The sequence below is a fragment of the Molossus molossus genome, unplaced genomic scaffold (assembly GCF_014108415.1).
Source record: "Molossus molossus isolate mMolMol1 unplaced genomic scaffold, mMolMol1.p scaffold_m16_p_7, whole genome shotgun sequence".
Taxonomy (NCBI): Eukaryota; Metazoa; Chordata; class Mammalia; order Chiroptera; family Molossidae; genus Molossus; species Molossus molossus.
This window is the reverse complement of record NW_023425401.1, coordinates 85,806,845-85,823,654: the sequence shown is the minus strand read 5'-3', so window position 1 is coordinate 85,823,654 and position 16,810 is coordinate 85,806,845. Positions and strand designations below refer to the sequence as shown.

Below are 16,810 nucleotides of genomic sequence, written 5' to 3'. Positions count from 1 at the left end.
TCTGGAAATTTTTCTCAGAGTCTTGAGACAATCCTGCCTTAACATGATGGTTATTTTCTTAGTTTTAGTCTTTTGCAAAGGTATTGGTTGTGAGTTGGAAGTGAGACTCTGTAAGTGTCTCTCCATGTAGTACTGATTTTTGCTAGAGTTTTTATCCTGCTCTACCCAGAGTAAAGACTTTTAGATTCCTTTGTGTGGCATCACTACAGTTTTAAAAGATAGGACAAGCTATATGTAATGAAACTGTGTGTGCTATTTTATTTTTTTTTCCTTTTATATTATATCATATACTCATTCTCATAGATATTTACATAAAAAGTATTCTAAGATAATATTTTCAAAGAGCAATAGCTCAATATAGAGTATAATTTCCAACAGTTTAACTTATAAACATAGGGTCAATCATTAAAATGTCCCTTTCAAGTTTATTATTTGTATTGCATTCTGTTTTTCTCTCTCCCCGTCTCTTCCCCCCGCCCCCTCCTTTTCACTGTCTCTAAAAATTAGTGGAAAATACATCCTTGGGTGAGGATTAACAAACAAACAACAAAAAAAAAGAAATACATGAGTGTCTTGTTTATTCTCCACACATTTGTGAATTTTCCTGTTTTTCTTTTGTTATTGATTTCTAATTTCATTTCATTGTTGTTGGAAAAGATAGTTGAGATGATTTCAGTCTTCTTAAATGTGTTAAGACATTTTTTGTGACTTAGCACATAATCTGTCCTGGAAAATGTTCTGTGTGTGCTTGAGAAGAATGTGTTGTGTGCTGCTGACAGGTGAAAGATTCTGTGTATGCCTGTTAGGCCATTATAGTACTATAGTACTATTTCATTATAGCATTATTCAATTCATTAATTTTTTGTCCAGATGATCTGTCTATTATTAAAAGTGCAGTATTAAAGTTTCATATTGTAATTTTATTACTAATTCTCTCTTTAGATTTGTCAATGTTTACTTTATATACTAGGTGCTCTAATGTTGGGTGTATATATATTTTTTAATTATTCTCTCTTCCTGGTAAATTGGCCCTTTTATCATTATGTAATGAACTTCTTTGTCTCTTGTGACAGTTTTTTACTAGTTACTACTTTTGTTTGATGTAAATATAGCCATCTTTGCTCTTTGGGTTATCATTTTCATGGAATATCTTTGATATCCATGATATTCCCTCCATTCTCAGCCTATGTGTGTCCTTAAATCTAAAGTGGGTCTCTTGTAAGCAATATAGTTGTATCTTGTTGCTTTATCTACTCAGTCTTTGTCTTTTGATTGGGGAGTTTAATTAATTTCTATTTAAAGTGAATATTATTAATGGATAATAAGACTTCTCAACTCCAGAGCTTTGAACAGACTATTTTAAACTGTTAACATCTTCAGTTCAATCATATACAAGGCCCTACACTTTTATTTTTTCTCACATATTATGTTATTGATGTGAAAATTTATTTCTTGTGTACTGCGTATTCATTAACAACTTTTTGTGGTAGTAGTAATTATTAAAACTTTTTTTAGATTTTATATTAGGGTTAAAATAATGAATGTACCACCGTTACAATATTACATTACTATTTATTTGTCTATATATTTACCTTTACCAGTGAGAGTTATACTTTCATATACATTTGTGTTTCTGTGTACGTTTGTATCGTTTTGTTTCAGTTTGAAGATTTCCCTTTAGCACTTTTTGGAAGGCAGACCTACTGGTGACAAACTTGCTCAGTTTTTGCTTTTCTGGGAAAGACTTTACCTCTCCTTTATTTTTTAAAAATTAAATTTATTGGGGTGACATTGGTTAATAGGGTCATACAGGTCACAAGTGTACATTACTATGATACATGATTTGCATATTGCATTGTATACCCACCACCCATAGTCAAATCATCTTTTGTCACCATATATTTGGCCCCCTTTACCCTCTACCATCCCCCACCCCTTCCCTCTGAATCTCTATACTGTTGTCAGTCTGTGTCTCTGAGTTTCACTTTTATATCTCACATATGAGTGAAATCATGTAATTCTTAGATTTTTCTGACCGACTTATTTCACTTAGCATAATATTCTCAACGTCCATTCATGTTGTCTAAAATGGCAGTATTTTGTCTTATGACTAACTAGTATTCCATTGTATATATGTACCACATCATCTTCATCCAGTCCTCTATCAAAGGGCACTTTGGTTGTCTCCTTGTCTAAAGGACTGTTGTGCTGACAATTTTGTTTCATTTTTAAATGATAGTATTCTTGGTTGGCAGGTTTTTCTTCAGCATTTTATATATATTTTACCCCTATTTCCAAGCCACCAAGATTTCTGCTGAGAAATCTACTCATAGCCTTATGGGGTAGGAGGGTCCTTTGTCTATAATGAGTCACTTTTCCCTGCTATTTTCAAATTTTTCTCTTTGTCTTTGACTTCTGACAATTTAATTATAATGTATCTCAGTATAGACCTCTTAAGGTCTAGTTATTCGGTATCGTTTGGACTTCATGAACCTGGGTGTCCATCTTCCTATCCAGATTTGGGATGTTTTAAACCACTGTTTATTTAAATAAGCTTGCTGCCCCTTTCTTTTTGTCTTCTCTTTCTGGGACTAACATAACAGATATCATTTGTTTGCTTAGAGATGTCCTATAAGTCCCATAGGCTTTATTCACTCTTTTTTATTCTTTTTGTTACTCTGATTGGATAACTTCAAATTACTTGTTTAAAAGTTCATTGATTCTTTATCTGCTGTTGAAGTTCCCTGTTGAATTTTGTAGTCATTGTATTCCTCAGCTCCAGTATATTTGTTTGATTTTTCTCTATAGTTTTGTCTGTGGAATTTCTTATTTTATTCCTGTATTGATTTTCTGATATTATTTAGTTGTCTATCTGTGTTCTCTCGTAGCTCATTGAGCTTAAGATGAGTTTGTTAACTCTTTCAGGCAGTAGGTTCGTAGCACTCCATTTCTTTGGGGTTGGTTACTGAAACTTCATTTTGTTCCTTTGTTGGTGTCATGTTCTTTGATTGTTCATGATCCTTGTAGCCTTGCATTGGTGTCTGCCCATTGGAAAAAGCAGTCACCTCTTCCATTCTTTACATGCTGGCTTCTACAGGGAAAGCTCTTCAACAGTCAGCCCAGCCAGAGTTCCTGGGTGGGCCGGCTGGCAGGGACCACAGACAAGCAGGCCTGCTGCCGGGGTCTGCAGGTTGGTTCACCTGCTGCCAGTAGTCATGGGCAGGCAAGCCTGGCGCTGTGGTTTATAATCAGGCCACATTATTTTCAAGAACTTTCTAAAAAGTAAATATTATTTGTAACCATCTAGACAGAAATTTTAAAAGTGATTATTGCCATTACCTAAAAGGCATTAGAAAATGCCTAATTGAATATAAAGAGGCAGACATTAAAATATTCACTGTGTAGTTATATGTGCAATACTAAGATCTGTGAAATAAGAATACTGGATATCATCAGGGAGATTATTTAGGGGAACCTAATTCACAATGGAGGGTCAGGAGATCTGTATGAAAGTGAGTTTTAGCTTTACACCTTAGATTTATAAAAAATGCACTACAAATAAAAAGGCAGTAATTTTTACATCTGAGGAGAAATTTTATAGATACACTTTTAAATAATAAGCAAACTTGGCATTGATAAATAAAATGTGAAATCTAAAATAGAAATTAAAATGTAAAATGGCAGTCATTGCTTTATTTAAAAAATACATGTTTAATTTAGAACATTTGAAAAATATATAAAACACAAATGAAATTCCTTTGTCAAAATTTAAATATAACTGCTATAGGGGTTTTGGTGTATTTTCAATATTTCTTTTTTTCTGCGAAAATAAGTATTAAAACATTTGGTTTCATACTCTACCACATTCTACTGCAACTGCACTTTTAATGACGTGTATTCAAGCAGCACAGTATTTGTGTATGTTTCTAACAAGTAATTTCTTTTTACAATATTTCCTTATCCTTTAACAGGCATTTGCCTGGTGGCCAGATTTACTGGCGGAGCATGCAGAGAAGTTTTGGGCTTTATTCACAGTGGATATGGATACTGCACTAGAGGCTCAGCCACAAGACTCCTGGGATAGTTTTCCTCTTTTCCAATTGCTTAATAATTTCCTCAGAAATGACGGTAAGCACTTGCATTTGCTTTAATATAACAAATGGGGAGGGGTGGAAGAATGTTGCATTTGCAAAAGTGTATTTACAGAGCTCTTGAGCTGCTCAACAAGTTAATAGATAACATTAATGCTTTCTCTTCCTCCCTGAATATATTAGGCCAGGGTCTGGGGAGACCAGCAACACTCCCACCTTGTTCCACTGGCCCCTGGAGTTCCTCTTATTCCTCCTCTCCCAGCTTTTTCGAGGACGGATGACATAGACATCCTTCTCATTGTACCTTGTGAATTAGAAAATCTTCAAAGGTTAACATTTCTAAAGCACTTGAGAATACTTAGATCTCTGAAAGACACCTTAGAAATTTATCATGATTCTGGAAGTCATATTATATTAAAGCTTCTCTAATATTCATTGTGATAGTATTGTTTTCTGAAAGAAATTCTAAAGATGATAGTATAATATTGCTCTATGGTATAGCTTGGTCTCTTAGTATTTAGAAATTAAATAGATCATAAGGTTCTCTATTGAGATAACTTTTTTCCAAAGCAATATAAGGTTGACAATTATTTTGGTACATGGTCTTCTAACAAGCAGTACAAACCTAGTTTTCCATCGTAATTTTAGGGGGACATTTTATTTTAATTCTAACCCAAGGACATGTTTTTATTGATTTTTAGAGAGAGAGAAAGCAAAGAGAGAGAAAAAAATCAATGTGACAGAAAAACATTGATCAGTTGCCTCCCGTATGTGCCCTGACAAGGGATCAAACTCACAACCTAGGTATGAGCCCTGAATGGGAACCAAACCTGCAGCCTTTTGGTGTACCCGCCAATGTTCCAACCAATTGAGCCCTTGGCCAGGTTAGGGGGACATTCTGTTTTTTTGGTTTTTTTTGCTATTTTTTTTAATTAATTAATTTTTCTTACAGATATTTCTCCTTTTTCCCCCACTGATCCCCCCCCCCCGCCCTTTCCCCAGTTTGTTGTCTACATCCACTGTTCACGCATACATGCATATAAGTTCTGTGGTTTATCTCTCCCCCACCCACCCTCCTCTTCTGGAGATTGTCAGTCTGTACCCTACTTCCACATCTCTGGGACTACATTCCTCAGACTGTTATATTCATTATATTCCACAAATAAGTGAGATCATATGAAACTTGTCCTTCTCTGTTTGGCTTCTTTCACTTAGGATGATACTTTCCAGGTCCCTCCATGTCGTCTCAAAGGATAAGAGATCTTTCTTTCTTACAGCTGCGTAGTACTCCATTGTGTATATGTACCACAGCTTTTTTATCCATTCGTCTACTGATGGACACTTCGGTTGTTTCCAGATCTTAGCTATTGTAAATAGTGCTACTACAAACATGGGGGTACATATATTCTTTGTGATTGGTGTTTCGGGCTTCTTAGGGTATATTCCTAGAAGTGGAATCACTGGGTCAAATGGAAGTTCGATTTTTAATTTTTTGAGGTAGCACCATATTGTTTTCCATAGTGGCTGCACCAGTCTGCATTCCCACCAGCAGTGCACTAGAGTCCCCTTTTCTCCACACCCTCGCCAACACTTGTTGTTTGATGATTTGTTGATGGGGGCCATTTTGACAGGTGTGAGGTAATACCTCATTGTTGTTTTAATTTGCATCTCTCTGATGATTAGTGATGATGAGCATTTCTTCATATGTTTCTTAGCCATTTTTATGTCCTGTTTGGAGAGGTGTCTATTCAGTTCCTCTGCCCATTTTTGAATTGGATTCTTTGTCTTCCTTTTCTGGAGCTGTATGAGCACTCTATATGTATTGGAAATTAATCCCTTATCTGATATATCATTGGCAATTATGCTCTCCCATACAGTGGGTAGCCTTTCCATTTTGATGATTGTATCTTTGTGCAGAAGCTTTTGAGTTTGATGTAGTCCCATGTGTTCATTTTCTCCTTTATTCTATTGCCTTAGGTGATGTGTCAGTAAAAATTCTGCTGCGTATACTGTCTGAAATTTTGTTGCCTACAGTCTCTTCTAGGATTTCTATGGATTCATGAGTCACATTTAAGTCTTTTATCCATTTTGAGTTTATTCTTGTGTAAGGTGTAAGTTGATGGTCTAGTTTCATTTTTCTGCAAGTAGCTGTCCAATATTCCCAGCACCATTTATTAAAGAGGCTGTCCTTACTCCACTGTATGTTCTTGCCACCTTTGTCAAATATTAATTGAGCATATTGCCTTGGGTCCATTTCTGGGTTCTCTGTTCTGTTCCACTGGTCTATATGCCTGTTCTATGCTAGTACCAGGCTGTTTTGATTACAATGGCTTTGTAGTATAACCTGAAATCTGGTATTGTGATCCCTCCAACTTTGTTCTTCCTTTTCAAGATTGCTGTGGCTATTCGAGGCTTTTTTGGTTCCATAGGAACTTTTGAAGTAATTGTTCTAATTCTGTGAAGTATGCCATTGGTATTTTCATGGGGATTGCGTTGAATCTACAGATTGCTTTGGGTAATATGGACATTTTAATGATGTTAATTCTCCCAATCCATGAACAGGGTATGTGCTTCCACTTTTTTATATCTTCCTCTATTTCTTTTTTCAATGACCCGTAGTTTTCTGTGAATAGGTTCTATATTTATTTAGTTAAGTTTATCCCTAGGTATCTTAATTTTTTTTGCTGCAGTGGTAAATGGGATTGTTTTCTTAGTTTCTGTTTCTGTGAGTTCATCATTGGTGTATAAGAATGCCATCGATTTCTTGACGTTAATTTTGTATCCTGCTACTTTGCCAAATTCATTTATTAAGTCTACTAAACTTTGATGGAGTCTTTGGGGTTTTCTATGTATAGTATCATGTCATGTGCAAATAATGACAATTTCACTTCCTCCTTTCCAATTTGGATCCCTTTTATTTTTTTCTTCCTGTCTGATTGCTGTGGCTAAGACTTCCAATACTCTGTTAAATAAGAGTGGTGAAAGTGGGCATCCTCGCCTTGTTCCTGTTCTTAAGGGAAATACTTTTAGTTTTTGCCCATTGAGTATGATGTTGGCTGTAAGTCTTTCATATATGGCCTTTATTATGTCTAGATATGATCACTCTGTTCCCACACTGCTGGAATGGATGCTGAATTTTGTTGAAGGTTTTTCGGCATCTATTGATATGATCATGTGGTTTTTATTCTTCTTTTTGTTTATGTGGTGTATCACATTTATGGATTTGCGAATATTGTACCAGCCTTGCATCCCTGGGATGAATCCCACTTGGTCATGGTGGATAATTTTTTTGGTGTATTGCTGGATCTGATTTGCTAGTATTTTTTTCAGGATTTTGGCATCTATGTTCATCAGGGATATTGGCCTGTAGTTTGCTTTCTTTGTTGTGTCTTTTTCTGGTTTTGGAATTAGAATTATGCTGGCTTCATAAAACGAGTTTGGAAGTTTTCCTTCTTCTTGAATTTTTTGAAATAGTTTGAGGAGAATGGATATTAGTTCTTCTTTGAATGTTTGGTAAAACTCCCCTGTGAAGCCATCTGGGCCTGGGCTTTTGTTTGCTGGGAGAGTCTTGATTACATCTTCAATTTCTTCTATTGTTATTGGTCTGTTCAAGTTTTCTATCTCTTCCTGATCCAGTTTTGGGAAACTATGTGTTTTTAGAAATTTGTCCATTTTGCTTAGATTGTCGAATTTGTTGCCATATAATTGTTCATAGTAGTTGTTAACAATCTTTTGTATTTCTGTGGTGTCAGTTGTTACCTCTCCTCTCTTATTTCTGATTTTGTGTATTTGGGTTCTCTCTCTTTGTTTCTTGGTCAGTCTAGTTAAGGGCCCATCAATCTTGTTTATCTTTTGGAAAAACCAGCTCTTTGTTTTATTGGTCCTTTGAATTGTTTTTTTTTTTGGTCTCTATGTCATTTATTTCTGCTCTGATCTTTACTATTTCCTTCCTTTTACTTGCTCTTGGGTTTTCTTTTTGTTTGCTCTCTAGTTCTTTACGTTGTGAGGTTAGATAATCTATTAGAGATTTTAATTGTTTTTTGAGGTAGGCCTGTAGTGCTATGAACTTCCCTCTCAGAACTGCTTTCGCTGCATCCCATAGATTTTGTGTTGTTGTGTCTTCATTTTCATTGGTTTCCAGGAAGTTTTTGATTTCTTCCTTGATCTCCTCGGTGACCCATTCATTGTTTTATAACATGCTATTTAGCTTTCATGTGTTCAAATATCTTTGTGTGTTCTTGCAATTGATTTCTAGTTTCATGCCATTGTGATCGGAGAAGATGCTTGATATGATTTCAGTCTTTGAACTTGTAGAGACTTAGTTTGTGCCCTAACATGTGGTCTATCGTTGAGTATGTCCCAGGTGCACTTGACAAGAATGTGAATTTTGTAGTTTTGGGGTGTAATTCTCTGTAGATATCTATTAAATCCATTTGGTCTAGTGCTTCATTTAGAGTCTCTGTTTACTTTCTTTGCTAATTTTTTGTGTAGAGGATCTATCCAGTAATATCAGCGGGGTGTTGAAGTCCCCTGCTATGATTGTATTGCTATAGATTTCTCCTTTGAAGTCCTCCAGAAGTTTTCAATATATTTTGGTGCTCCTATATTGGGTGCATATATGTTTATCAAGGTTATATCTTCCTGTTGGATAGATACTTTCAATATTATGTAGTGGCCTTCTTTGTCTCTAGTTATGGTCTTCATTCTGAAATCTATTTTAGCAGATATGAGTATTGCTACCACAGCTTTTTTTTCTTTTCCATTTGCTTGGAAGATTTTTTTCCATCCCTTCACTTTCCATCTATGTGAGTCTTTTGTTGTGAGGTGGGTCTCTTGTAAACAACATATAGATGAGTCATGCTTTCTTATCCAATCAGCTACTCTGTGTCTTTTTATGGGAGCATTCAGTCCATTTACATTTAAGGTGATTATTGATATGTACTTATTTATTGCCATTTTGGTTTAGTGTGGTTATATTTTTCTTCCCATTTCTCCTGCTAATTACAGCAGTCCTTTTAACATTTCTTGCAGTGCTGGTTTGGTGCTAATGTATTCCCTTAGCCTTTTTTTGTCTGGGAAGCTCTTAATTTGACCTTCTATTTTGAATGATAGCCTTGCTGGATAGAGTAGTCTTGGATTCAGATCCTTGTTTTTCATGACCTTGATTACTTCATGCCATTTCCTTCTGGCCTGTAGTATTTCTTGTGAGAAGTCAGCTGAGAGCCTTATGGGGTTTCCTTTGTAGGTAACCTGTTGCTTATCTCTTGCTGCTTTTAGGATTCTCTCTTTGTCTTTAATTTTTGGTGGTTTGATTACTACGTGTCTTGGTGTGGGCCTGTTTGGGTTCTTCTTACTTGGGGCTCTCTGTGCTTCTTGAACTTGAATGCCTTCTTTCTTCACCAAATTAGGTAAGTTTTCTGTCACTATTTCTTTGAATATATTCTCTAACCCTTGCTCATTTTCTTCTTCTTCAGGACTCCTATGATGCTAATATTATTCCGTTTCCAGTTGTCCCACAGTTCTCTTAAGCTGTCTTCCTGTTTTTTTAATCATTTTTTTCTTTTGGTTTTCTGATTGGTTGATTTTTTCTACCCTGTCTTCTAATTCACTGATCCGGTCCTCAGCTTCCCCTACTTTCCTTTTTAGATCTTCCAATGTGTTTTTTATTTCTGATATGTCATTCTTCATTTCTTCTTGTTGGTTTTTAATTTCCAACTGGTTGATTTTCAACATTTCTATGTCTTTACCCATGGTGCTTATAACCTTACACATGCTATTGAGCTTCCTCAACATCATGGCTCTAAATTCTAGTTCTGTTAATTTGTTTAACTGCACCTCATTTATCTAATCTTTGGTAGAGGTCTCTTGTTCTTTCATTTGGCTTTGTTTCTGTTTTTCAGCATTTTGGCTATCACAGTGGGCTTTGGAGCCTCTCAAGTTTTCCCTGTGGGTGTTGTTGTTCTGCTGTTTGTGGCTCCCTCTCCTGGGTTTGGATGAGCCAGGGAGGACCCACTTTAAGCACCACTATCAAGTCTTAGTGTTGCTAGCCCAGGGAATGGTAGTTATCCTCTAGCTTTTTTTTGCCTGGAGGCTATTAGTAGAGGTCACCTGAAGACCCTTGGTTTCTATGTTGCTTGAAAAACTCCCTCAGGTGCTCAGTTTAAGAGGATTTCCTGAGGGTGGGGCAGATGCTGGTTGTTAATGGGCCTCAATTAGCATTTCAGTGGCCACCAGGTGGGGTTGAATCTCTGAGGGAGGGGCCTCCGCCTCTCTTCATGGCCCTGGGAAGGAGTAAAATGACCACAGTCCTGCATGGCTGCACTCGGCAAAAGCTCTTAGCACCCTCCAAATCCCGAGTGTCCCCACACAGTTCCAGTCCAGTCTGCCTTCCCTCTGCTGGAGCCCAAGGTGAGTGGCTGCTGCCAATTTAGCCTCTGTCCAGACTGTGCATTGTGGAGCCACCTGGGACTTTTACCCCGAGGGCGCTGCTTCCAGCATAGGGTGGCCACGGCTTTGGCACTAGCCGAGGGCGTTGCCCTCAGCAGAAGCTCCAGGACTAGCCACGGTAGCGGGACACTGCCAAGGTGGCAGCAGCTTCCAGCAGAGTCCCCTGGACCCAGCGAGTCCGTGCGGCACCAGCCGAGGGCTTAGCAGACAACAGAGTTCGCAGGACTCAGCCGAGGTGGCAGCAGCAGCTTCCCGCCACCAAGTTCCCTGGTGCCCGCCCAGGTCGCTGCGGACCATGTGCTCCCGGCCCCCTCTCGTGTCCTCGCAAGCCTACCAGGATTGAGTCGGTGTCCCTGGTTATGCGGTCCTTTAAGGTGTCTTTCGGTTGCCCCTTCCTAACGATTTGTCTTTATTTTCGTTGTAAATCCAGTTTGGTCCTGGGAGATGGTCTGTGTAGCTCCATTCACTCCTCCACCATTTTTTTGTCCTAGGGGGACATTCTTAACATACATATTCCTTGGCCTTTCATATAATGGTTCTTTTTAAAGTCTCCCTTAAACCCTAGTTTGGTAGCTATTGAGAGGCTTGCTTCAACACTTGCAGTAATCACGAGGTCACAACTTACCTATTCTATAAAATTCTTCCCATTATAGACCAGATTGAGCTCTGCTCCTTCAAACTCTGGTTCTGACTTGTTCCCCTTGATCAGTGTAACAGCCTTCTTTTATTGTATATTTTCTTCTTGAAGCCATTATTCTCAGGTCACTCAACCCTTCCTCCCATGATAGGGTTTTCATGCTTATTATCATTCTTGTCACCTCTTTCTAAATAGACCTCACTCCATTTTTTAGTATTGGCGTTGACAAGAATACAGCGCTCTCGATGTGTCCTGGGTAACCCAGACCCCAGTGAAAGCTGCCTTTCTTCTGCCTATCTTACCACAGCTGATAGCTACTCCGACTCTCCAAGGAACTTAGTCACCCTGTTGATACATTTTAAACATTTAAAACTCTAAATCTGTTTCCAGGACGCCACTACTATGCACTTCTAACTTTAAATTTAAATGTATGTTTATACATTTATCTTTGTTTTTAAAAAATTACTCTATTGGCGTCGGCCTGCGGTCTGGAGAGACCCGGGTTCGGATCGAGCTAAGGGCACGTGCTTCGGTTGCAGTTTATCCTCGGCCCTTGTTGGTCGTGCGGGTGGCAGCCACTCGATGTGTCCCTTCACGTCGATGTTTCTCTCTCTCTCTCCCTTCCTCTCTCTCCCTCCCTCTCTATCTGTACAAAAAATGGAAAAATATCCTTGGGTGAGGATAAAAAAAAATAAAATAAATAAATAAAAAATTACTCTATTGACCTTGGCCGGGTGGGTCAGTTAGTTGGAACATTATCCCATACACCAAAAGGCTGTGGTTTTGATTCCCAGTCAAGGCACATAAGTAGCTCGTGGGTTCCATTGCTGGTCAGGGCACATATGGGAGGTAACTGATGGATGTTTCTCTCTCACATTGATGTTTCTCTCTCTCTGTCTCCCTCTCTCTTTAAAAATCAATAAAAAAACATATCCTTGAGAGAGGATTAAAAAAATTATCGGCTTTGTTCATTACTCTAGTCCATTATTTCATACCTTTCTCTGGTTGTTCATCCCTGTGAATCTCTGATAAAACTACAGCTGTTTTGCTGGGGAAGAAAATTCACATAGATATGAAATTGTGTGTAGCATTGGATTCCCCACAGACATCTGAATTTAGGACACCAGGTAAGAACCTCGGTTGTAGTAAAAGGCATTATGGTATAGTAATTAAAAACATGGGTTTTGGAAAATTCACATCTGTTCCCACTACTTGCTGCTTGACCTTGACAATAGCTTAACCTTCACAAATTTCAGACTCTGCATCTATAAAAGAAGGAAAATAATCAACCTATAGTATCATTGACAGTGATAATTAAATAATAGTTCATATATAATAGATGCTAAATATTATCTATTAAAACTTGTCTTGATTTTCTCATCTGTCTTATTTGTTCTCCTATCCAATTTTATTTCCAAAGAATCCTATTAAAAAATTAAAGAACTAAGCTACAGTTTCTACTTCAGATTCAGCCACAATGTCTGCTTTCAGAAATTGCTAAACCCACGTTCAGGGAGGGAGGGCAGAAAGAAATAAACCAAAGAACTTATATGCATATATGCATAACCAATGGACACAGACAATAGTGTGGTGAAGGGAGAGAAAGAGGGGGCAGGAGCAGGGAGGAAGGGCTCAATGGAGGGGAACAAAAGGGACATATGTAACACTTTCAGCAATAAAGATATTAAAAAAAAAAATTTGCCTGGCTGGTGTGGCTCAGTGTTTGAGCATCGACCCATGCACCAAGAGGTCACTGGTTTGATTCCTGGTCAGGGCACATCCCCAGGGGGGCATGTAGGAGGCAGCCAATCGATGTTCTTATCGATGTTTCTATCTCTTTTTCCCTCTCCCTTCTTCTCTCTCTCAAATCAATAAAGAAAAAAAATTTTAATAAAATAAATAAAGCTCACATTCATTTATCCATATAAGAATCATTCATTTTGCAAATTATCCTCATGCAGATTTAAGTCCCATTTGGTTCCCTCCTGCCAGCTACCATACTTGGAATGTCCTCCTTTATTGCCAGTCTCTTACCATCATTCATTTTCTTCTAAGAAATTACAAGTCAGCATTAATATTATCTTAAGACAAGTGTGTAACAATAAACCTGCCAAAAATAAATACATATGTCATGCATTAAGTTCCTAAAATAAGAATAAGTTAATGTAAGATTGTTTCTAATGTTGCTTTCTCCATTTGCCTGAAAACTCAAGAATTGATCATATTTAGATTTATTTTAGAGTTTATTCAAAGATGAAATATTCATAATGTTGACAGTCAAACTGTTAGTAAAGATGATAAATCATTTAACTTATTCAACTTATTTGAATTTATAGAGAAAAACAAAATGTAGATTTTGTAGAAGTTTTCTTGGGAATCTCTACTGCAACTCCAATGAATTAACATCTTTTAATATTTATTTCTTATAGAGTTCTTACATTATAAGTGTAAACTTATGAGAATTGTATAAAAAAGAACATGAAAATAACAAATTTTATTTATAGCCAGACTGACAAATATTTAATTCAAAAGAGTTACATATTTCTCTCCTGCTTTAAACCAGTTCTATAACATTGGCTACTATTAAATACATAAAGTATTATTTTATGCTATTTTGGTATACTGTAACAAAACACAAAATAATTTATTACTGATCTCTTTTGAGTATTATGTGTTGGGGCAGGGGTAAGTCTAGATCTTGACTTTGATTTTGCGGTGATTAACAGATTTTAGAAAACATCAATTATTTCAGAGAAAAACAGCATCTGTGTGCAGTGAGGTAAATAGAAAAGTTCCCCAGTGCCATAATTTCCTTTTGGTATTGGGAGTACATTGTGGACTGGGGAATTAAATAGAATACAGTGACTTCCCAAACTCGCAGGATACTATCCAAAGCCAAAAATCACTGAGTAATACCTCAGAAATTAGTAAAACCTAATTTTTTGCTATCGATATCACCTTTTATAAATAATGGATATTGTTAATAATTATGTGTTTGTTTTATTAAATTTATAAATTATGTAGAGAGTGATTAGTGAATTCAATTCAAATATTAAATTTATACTGCCCCCAAATTTATACTGTCCTTTTGAAAAGCCAGTGGGAAAATATAAAACTTCTATCCTTTTAACCCCCATTGAAAGAAAGATCCTTACATTACTGCCATGAAATGACCATTTTTATCATATTGACCCCATTAGAGTTACAGTCCAAATTCTAATTAATTACAACTTTAACCAGCTAGAGGCAGCACGAACAGATTTCTCCGAAATGTCCAATGTTGGAACCAGAGACATTTGCTGAATAGCAGTGCTTACTGTTACTTCACATGTGGTACAGCACTAATTATATAGAGATTTTTAATTATTGTGATTTATTATTAATATCACATACTTATGTTTGCTTTTCAAAAATAAAAATTGCTAACATCTCCAACTGATGAAGGTATTAATTAGAATTTGTACTTTATTTGAAAACTTTATAGCTGACTTGTTTTTGTTTTTTATATGACTAAATTAGATATTCTGCTGGTTGTTTGCCATCTTTTATTAAAATCTTTATACTTTGATATTTAAAACGAGGTATTTTTCTTCTGGAGTGTGGAATGGGTCTAAGAAAAACCTCTTTATTTTCCAGCTGAGCAAACCAAATCCCTAGGAGGTGATTTGTCTGGTCGGGGGCTTGCTGACAGGGAATCAGGGACACAGGTGAATCGGAGCCTGATCACGTGGTCCCGATTCTGTCTTGGTCTGCAGTAACAAAAGCAGATTCTCAGGGCATATAAAATAATACAATCTTTTCAAGGAAGATAGAGATTTCTTGAACTTCTATTTTTTACCTGAGAAGACATTTATAGGGTCTTGAGTTGTGGGTACAGAGGAAGAGAGTTGGTTAAAGGATACAGAAAAGGCCAGAAAAAGGTATATATTATTTTAGTGTGTATGTCATGAAATGTCCATGATGAGAATTCCAGGGACTGAACTAATTACTGGTGAAAGGAATTCAAGAAAATTCAGTTCCTGTTTTAAGGGAAAGAAAACCTGTCTGGGGTGTGTGTCTTTTCTTGCCGTTGAGCATGATTAGGGAAAGTCTTAGCCTTAAGAACCCTTGGAGATGAAATGTGGTTTTCCTCAAGGGATTGAGTACCAGCTGCACCATCATTTTAGCAACTGTCCCCAGTCTCCCGCCCCTCACAGACTCACCCACTGATTCCCGGAGCAGGACTGATGATGAAAACAAACTCAGGCTCCTTATTTCTGTCCAAAACAGAGTGCACTCCCATCCGACTCTTCCCTCTGCCTCTGTCCACCCTTATCCACTCCCCCACAACTAAAGAGGTGATTGGATGGGCAGAACTCTTAAATGGTATTTAAAGAAACAGTGTTGAAAAGGAGATGCATTAAAACTGAGGGGAAATAAATGTTTTTATAATAAAGCAATTAACATGGTATTTAAATGATACTGAACGACTATAAAGCTAGTACAAATAGATTCTACCCTTGCGTGCTATTTCTCACAATTGTCCTATTGATATAAATATGGCAAGTGACCGCTTCTGACAAATGAAAGCCATCTGCAAATGGCACAAATCACTTTCTTTCAACACTACTGAAAGACAAACCCTTGGAGCTAGTCACCTTTTAATCTGTGGATATGCTAGCAAGTGGCAAATGACCATTCTATTGGGAACTGATTCCCAAGTGAAAAATACCATGGTGCTTCTTCTTTAATTAACAGCCTTTTCACATTGCTAGCACATTAAAGCCATCCCAAAGAACACCCTTGCTTATATAATCAATGTCACAGCACCTCTGCCTAGAAGAAGAATAAATGTTCAAGCTCTACACTAAGTGAAAACCTGTTCTCCAAGACTTTCACCTTCATAAAGATGGGCTCATAAAAATAAAAAAAAAATAAAAATTGAAGTGTCTCATGAGGATAAAAAGGCTAGTGTTAATAATTAACAAAGAGAGTGGAGTGGAGTCAAATTAGCCATAATAGAGCCCAGAGTGACTGGCAAAGTCACCTCTCATTATCAAAAAACTCATTAAGAAATGAAGAGGTGGAAATCCCGCTGGGTTACTCTCACACTTAGGGCTGTATCAGAGATGATTTTTCAGATTTCTTTCAAATGAAGAACTGTTAGGTCACCATATTGTATATGAGGTTAATCTTCAAGCTTTGAAATATGGAGGGCAGACACCTGCATGTTATTCTACTACAAGTGCTTAAATGAGCTGTGCATCTGAAATTCATGAATTGCTGTTTATAGAGACATCTGTACATATATATATATACTAGGAACAATGCAGAGAGGATATAACTTTTGGATTACAAAGAGGCTGCGTGCTAGCTTAGTTTTATAGATAAGCACTTTTACAAATGATGAAATAATCACGAAATGTGAAAATGTATTTGACTGTAGTCCCCAGAGTGGATCAATTTCAAAATTGTATGTTTGAATTTGTTTTACCAGCCAGTATAGTAAAAGAAATATAAAAGCAAGGAGTCATTAGCTTTTTAAAAAAATTGAATTCCACAGTACTGTTTTAGTTTCTTTACTACAGGTAGACCTTTTTAAATTTTAATGTGCTTTTAATATTTTTTAGGACTTAGTGCCTTAAAGAAAATAATC

General features: G+C 36.9%; 1 protein-coding gene across 16 annotated transcripts in view; it reads left to right on the top strand.

Annotated features, from left to right (window-relative positions):
* The window catches only part of CADPS2 (calcium dependent secretion activator 2), a 592,189-nt gene that overhangs the window by 494,319 nt on the left and 81,060 nt on the right, over nucleotides 1-16,810 (top strand). For all 16 annotated transcript variants that reach the window (XM_036246226.1, XM_036246225.1, XM_036246224.1 and 13 more), the window contains one exon: nucleotides 3,972-4,128. In XM_036246226.1, coding sequence (XP_036102119.1) covers nucleotides 3,972-4,128 — 157 coding nt within the window. The remainder of the gene's footprint in view (nucleotides 1-3,971; nucleotides 4,129-16,810) is intronic.